Source organism: Oncorhynchus nerka, linkage group LG8 (genome assembly GCF_034236695.1).
Source record: "Oncorhynchus nerka isolate Pitt River linkage group LG8, Oner_Uvic_2.0, whole genome shotgun sequence".
Lineage (NCBI taxonomy): Eukaryota > Metazoa > Chordata > Actinopteri > Salmoniformes > Salmonidae > Oncorhynchus > Oncorhynchus nerka.
This window is the reverse complement of record NC_088403.1, coordinates 38770730-38777888: the sequence shown is the minus strand read 5'-3', so window position 1 is coordinate 38777888 and position 7159 is coordinate 38770730. Positions and strand designations below refer to the sequence as shown.

The 7159-nt window shown below is 39.9% G+C and overlaps 1 protein-coding gene across 1 annotated transcript; it reads right to left on the bottom strand.

The window, feature by feature from the left end:
• Positions 1–1445: 1445 nt before the first annotated feature.
• On the bottom strand, positions 1446–5594 carry LOC115133262 (cyclin-dependent kinase inhibitor 1B-like). The gene is made up of 3 exons (XM_029666313.2): positions 4845–5594; positions 4286–4402; positions 1446–3737 (listed from the first exon to the last, which is right to left on the bottom strand). The coding sequence occupies exons 1-2, from the start codon at positions 5305–5307 to the stop codon at positions 4293–4295; spliced, it is 573 nt and encodes a 190-aa protein (XP_029522173.1). The 5' UTR covers positions 5308–5594; the 3' UTR covers positions 1446–3737; positions 4286–4292.
• Between the last annotated feature and the right edge of the window lie 1565 nt (positions 5595–7159).

The following is a 7159-nucleotide window of genomic DNA, read 5'->3' as shown; positions in this document are numbered from 1 at the left end:
TTCCTAGAAATCCGGCATCAACAACAATAACAACAGGGATGTGGTCGTCTTTTTTTTTACAGCCTATTACAAGGTCAGACAGTGTAAACTCATTACTACAGTACCCTACTGTATGCAATGTTTGCCATTCCTATTTAGACCATTTTCACTCTATAAAGAATTGACAGTACCACTAAATATTGGATAAACGTACCAATGCAGAATAACTACTAACTAGCAATTGCAGAATATGATCCGGGCATTACATGTATGTACACTACACACACAGGCGTTATAACTGTGCTGTAAACTAATCTATTATATTCCTCCATGTGACTGCCAACCTGAGGTTGTTTTTCCTCGCCTCTTCTGTAAGTGGTTTTGGAAGACCAGTAGGAGGCCCCCTTTGAACTGGTCTAAAAAATATCCCAATGCCCCAGGGCAGTGATTGGGGATATTTCTCTGTGTAGGGTGTCATCTTTCGGATGGGACGTTAAACGGGTGTCTTGACTTTCTGTGGTCACTAAAGATCCCGTGGCACTTATCGTAAGAGTAGTGATCTTGATCCAGGTGTCCTGGCTAAATTCCCAATCTGGCCCTCATACCATCACGGTCACCTAATCATACCCAATTTATAATTGGCTCATTCATCCCCCCTCCTCCCCCTGTAACGTTGTTGCTGTAAATGAGAATGTGTTTTCAGTCAACTTACCTGGTAAAATAAGGGTTATTAATAATAGTAATTCTCTCTATGCACACATCACTGTTGTTTATTTTCTTCCACATATCTTTTGCTTACTTTCACTGTAAAAGGAGGTCATTACAGGGACAGTTCTATTCACATATACACTGTACTACTCCTGCTGGTATGAGCAGGAGGCACTCCAGTCGGGCCAGCCAATGAAAGTACTTAGGGGTGTGCTCCTCGAAAAGAACATGCTGTCCTGACCTAAATTAACTCTGTTCAAACCTGGCTGCAGTGAAAGCCAACCGAAGTGGCTGTCAGAAGTGGTGTGCTTTTCTTAATGCGTGCCTGATTGGAGAAAGCGAGTGTCAATAACATACTTTTTCCACCCGTACTGTAGAACAGGATGTGCCCTGACTATGCGTGTTGTTTTTAAGTCGAGAGTCGGTGCAAACTCCAAAAGAGAGAATGGGGTGTAAAATCAGCTCAAGATGTGTAATTGTTTTGATACCACATGAGAAATGTGTATATTGCCATGGTTGTAAAGTATCCTAGACACACTAGTTTGGTTTGCACATTACAAATTAGGTTGGTTACCTTCTCTCTGCAGCGCGAGTTACGTTTAATCGAAGTACGATTATTTCTTTTTTTGCTAATTCTCTTGAGCATGTCTCGTGGAATCTATGGTGATTTCAATTCTAAAGAATCTCTTCACTCAATAAACAGTAACTGTCACGCGGGACTAGAGGTGTGTGTGCAGGAATCAGACGCAGAGAGAGAGTAACGGAGTAAAGTGCTTTACTATTGCACACCAAACTGATAAGCCCAATACAATACAGGGCACAGGACACTATACCAGACAACCCAAAACCACAATGTGTCCAGTATAGAAAATAAAATACACCACGACCTAATATGTACACACGTAACAAAAGACAATCCCGCACAAAACAAGGGCGAGTCAAACTACTACATATAGGGAAGCTAATTAAACCAAAATACACACAGGTGAAACTAATAAGACAAAACCAACAGACAAACGAAAAAGGGATCGGTAGCGGCTAGTAGGGTGGTGACGACGACCGCCGAGCACCGCCCGAACAGGCAGGGGAGCCAACTTCGGTGGAAGTTGTGACAGTAACATCATGCATTTTTTCAACTGTAGCATTATGCATAGATAAAAAAGTTGCAACTAGTCATTGCTCTCACATCCTGCTGCACAACAATAATTTCTGGGTGACTAGTCTATACGTGTGTTTTTACACATTATCAACCATATCTCATAACTAATACCTTTACTAGCCTACTGCCGAGGTTGGCACTGGCGCACTATAGCCTGAATGTATAGCATACTGTGACAATGTTGACATATGGAGGAAAATGAATCTGCACATAATACGCAATTATGAAAATAATAAATAAATAACTTTTTATTTAAACCAATATAGTTTTTTTTTTTATCAAATGACTGCTGGTTTCAGAGACACAATACAAAATATACAGGTATATTTTTAACCAGGCTCAGTTGTGCAACCTTTTCTATCCAAAAACATTTTTTTAAGTATTTACATAACAATGCTCAAAAAATGTCACTTTGGATATCAATTCAACCACAAAAACCTGAAGAAAAATACGTTACTATAATTTTTACAAGGACAAATACACAGGTACACTTCAAAGTTTTATACAGACACACTGTACATGCAGTATAGCTTTGTCTTTTATCTGTCTGTCCTCCTCAAAGATGATAATTATTTCCTTTGTGTGGTCTATATAGTGCCATGTCATGCTCAATATGAAGTCAACACACAATAAGAGGCAAATCGTTGATTCACATATTTATGTTTGAAAAGTGCCCAGGGGTTACAAAACACATCTGAGAGTGTAGGCTACTCTTGGGTCAAACTGGACCACATTATGAATAGGTTAAAGGAAACCAACTAATTTTAGGGTGGCATAATAATAATGATTAATACTTCAAAATGGGAACTATATTTTCAAACTTTAACCAATAATTTCTAACTATGCCATGAATAAGGCCTAATCATTTCTCCATAAAAATAAGACAAATGTTGAAACTTTGGCAGGATCTTTCCCTTTCGCAGTAGGAACACTTAATAAAAATAATAATAATATATTATTTGCATGTAAACTTGTATCTAGTTAGGTCATGTAACATACTGACAGTATGACCTTAGTGTAGCATTGGGTCAATTACATTCAAATTCAGTCAACTCAGGAAGTTAAAAAAAAAATCCAAATATTTTCTGTCATTGAAAAACATTGAGTAAAATTGGAATTGGAATGACTTTCAGTTTACTTCATCAATTGAAATAGAATTGACCTCTAATGACCAGCTTTTGAATAATAGGCCTTCAAACTATGTACTAGCACTGAACACTGAATAAAGCCACAAAATAGAAACAACTGATTCTTTGATGAGATACTCTCAAAAACAGTGACTTATAAATAATCTGCATTTTCTTTTTACCTTTATTTAACCAGGCAAGTCAGTTAAGAACAAATTATTATTTACAATGACGGCCTAGGAACAGTGGGTTAACTGCCTGTTCAGGGGCAGAATGACAGATTTGTACCTTGTCAACTCGGGGATTTGAACTTGAAACCTTTCGGTTACTAGTCCAAAGCTCTAACCACTAGGCTACCCTGCTGCGTCATTTATAACTATCAATTATTTCTGAACAAGGATATCATATGACCACTTTTACAAACAAACAATATTTTTTTGAGAACTGCACAGCAATTCTTCAAGACACTTATTTTATTAACATAATAATATTATGTTTTATGTGCTACATATGAAACATAGGTAGTTAAAATAAAACTGAGCAAAAAGGGAAAAACATCCCATTTTGCACACTGCTACATTTTCTGCTTTTGAGGAGATAGGATTAAATTGAGTGCCAAAACTTTAGTGTATATATTCAGTGCTTGCACAGCCTCCCTCCCTCCTAAAGGCAGGCCATTTTGTATCCTGTCTTCTCTTCTTTCCCTCTTATCTTCTTAAGGTCCTGAAGTACAGTATTCAATGAAAAAGGAGGACTTCTCAGCGCTGTGGGGAAAACAAATTCATATTAGCTCTGTTCACAGAAGGGGTTATGAGTACATAGCCTGAAGGTTATAACACATGCATAGTAAAGACAGTTTAGTTGTCCAGTATCATGCATTGTGTATTCTGCTGAAGCAAGAAAACAGTGCAAAAGTGTACATTAAATGTTAACATGTCACTCAAGTGACTTTTGCAGAAGCAAGAAATCTTGAAGAGCTCATTCTCTTGAAAACAACCCTTCCTCATGCAAAGCCTGCTGATGACGTGTTACTACTGTTCTGCACTTGAACTAGGCTTGCTTAAGTTAATATTAGACCAGATAGCTGGGGTGTTTAGCAAAGTGTGTCATCTACACTTTTTAACATCTCACTAAGGCTTCACAACTGAAATGCTAATGTTTATAATAAGGTTATTAGAACAACTGGGTTATGCTCCAGGACATTCTAATTCCACATGAACAAATATCATTATTCAAAGGTTATGTCATTAACACATCATTTCACACTCACCAGACAGTATACATTGGAAATGCATGATAATGAAGTTCTTACCTTGGTATTAGTGTTCATGTGTCCTGGAATCGTTTTTGCTGGGTGTCTGCTCTACTGACTTTGACACCACTTCATCCTCTTCACTGGAATGTGACTTTTTACCAGTACTTTGGGGTTCTGAAAAAAACACAATTTAAAGATATGTCAGTAAACAGTTTATTGCCAAAAGCTAATTTCCCGCCCTGTTGAATAGTTCAGAAATTAAGTTTATCATCAAGCGAAACAGCCAAGTGGTTATATAATTAGGCTATTCATTAGATCAGAGCAGAACTAACATTCAAAACACAAGACGAGGAAGAAATCAAAGTGTTAAATAGCTTGACACACAAAGCGTGTCTTCCTGGAAAGAAAGTGTCGACGGAATCTAGAGATGAGGGGTACAAAGTATAGGCTTTCTGCGACATTGTATCAGTGCAGTGAAGCAGAATTTTTATACAATTTCGCAGATTGTAACAATTTAATTCGACTGTGGCATATTGTGCGATGGAGACTGGCTGAATTGTTTTCGATTGGTTAACTCTAAAATCCTCAAGTCAATTTTCAAAACGGCATAATTTACCTGGATTTGCAGGTCTTTTCCTTGCCCGGTTGTGAGAGTGGTGACAATGCGTCTGCCTCTCGCTCTCAGTCTCCTCGGATAGCTCAGCCCCGTTCGTAAGACAGCTCGGTCGGACTCGGTAATCATGATTCCCGTTATGGTCCACATTTCCAGAGGACAATACTCGCTTGTGAGGCGGTCTGCTGTAAAAGTCAGGCAGGTCACTGCTTTTCATGGGTTCCCATTTATAATCTCCCTGGGAAAGGGGCTTGTCGTTTTGGAAATCATAATTCCATTTGTCAATAGAAGCCTTCTCCATCTCTTTCATTTGAACCAAACAATCCCTCCTAAAGTCGTCGTGGTCTACCGATCCGAAAAGATTTCTGCGAATCGGGGGCTTCGTGTGATTCGTCCGACGCGGATCCACCATTTCCAACGTCGGACTCCCATTCGAAAGACTAACATTTGACATGTTGTTGCACATATGAAAACGACCATAAATCGCGACAGTTTACCAGACAAAAACAAGTATTCCTTTTAAATAAGCGACCTGAAACACAAGTTAGAGACGCATGCATAACATCCGTAAAACATCCAACGTGATTCCCCCTCCAAGCAAAAAACAACCTGCCCGAATATTGAACGCTTAGTTCTGTTGGTTGTTTTCTGACGTTTGACTACGGAGCTAAATCGTCTGTGCTGTACCAAAGATGATGGATATACTGACAAGATACATGTTTCTCCGCCACAATGGGAGTCGTTGTCCACAAAGCGGCACGGCAGGCTGTCTAGCTCCCGCCTACCCTTTCTTTGGATTGGTGAATACATCTCATTATTGTAATACATTTTTAAATATTCAATGAGGGTTGTTGACGTCAACCGCCTGTACTGAATGGAGAGAGATGTTATGATTCGAGCCTCATTTCATTAATATGCATAGCCATCTGAAGACATCTCCAATATAAAGTGTTTTTCCTTAAAGTTGCTGGTATGTCACTGCTTTCTTATAAACTTGTATTCAATCAAATAAACCTCACTTAGAAAATAATCCATACATTTTTTGATGACCAAATTCGACATTTTTATTGTCCTCCATAAAAATCGCCTTGCTTGGTGGGCGAAACAAACGAAAAATGTCCCCTGCTGAAAGGAGACATGTTTTTTTTGCGTTTTTTGAGTTGGGCCTCTATTCCTCTCGCTGGTGGTTATGGAAATCACCAGCGGCGACCGCTGGGCCAATCATATCGAGTGGTTCCCCTGACAAATTTTATGCTATGTGACCCAAGGTTGGAGACCTTCTTCAGCAAAGATGGCTGACAAAAATACTTGGATGGAAGAAAATGCAAGTAATTATAACATCATAACGTGTCACCCAAAAAATGTACAGTTGAAAGGAATATGTTAGTTAATGTAGAGACAAACGATGATGCATATTTTTTGGTCATATAGTTAATTGACGATAATCGCTATTTAGCAAGATAGCGGACTAGCTAACATTAGCCAGCTAGCTAGATAGCTTTATGGGTGTTGTGACGTCATGAGTATGAAATTGAGGGTGGGTATAATTTGTGGAACGTTCCAACAGGAATCTGTTCCAAAAACTTCGGAAAGTACAAGGTTGCCAACAAACAACACATACAAATTAGCATGATCACTTCACCAGGCTAACTAACGTTAGCTGCCGAATAAGCATTAACTCACCACAAAGCTTATTCTTAATGTTTGTCCATAGGCTACCAGAGTGAGGACAGACATTTTTCAGAATAAAGGTGGTGAGTGAAAAACATAATTTACATTTACATTTAAGTCATTTAGCAGACGCTCTTATCCAGAGCGACTTACAAATTGGTGCGTTCACCTTAAGACATCCAGTGGAACAGCCACTTTACAATAGTGCATCTAAATCTTTTAAGGGGGGGGGTGAGAAGGATTACTTTATCCTATCCTAGGTATTCCTGAAAGAGGTGGGGTTTCAGGTGTCTCCGGAAGGTGGTGATTGACTCAGCTGTCCTGGCGTCGTGAGGGAGTTTGTTCCACCATTGGGGGGCCAGAGCAGCGAACAGTTTTGACTGGGCTGCGCGGGAACTGTACTTCCTCAGTGGTAGGGAGGCGAGCAGGCCAGAGGTGGATGAACGCAGTGCCCTTGTTTGGGTGTAGGGCCTGATCAGAGCCTGGAGGTACTGAGGTGCCGTTCCCCTCACAGCTCCGTAGGCAAGCACCATGGTCTTGTAGCGGATGCGAGCTTCAACTGGAAGCCAGTGGAGAGAGCGGAGGAGCGGGGTGACGTGAGAGAACTTGGGAAGGTTGAACACCAGACGGGCTGCGGCGTTCTGGAT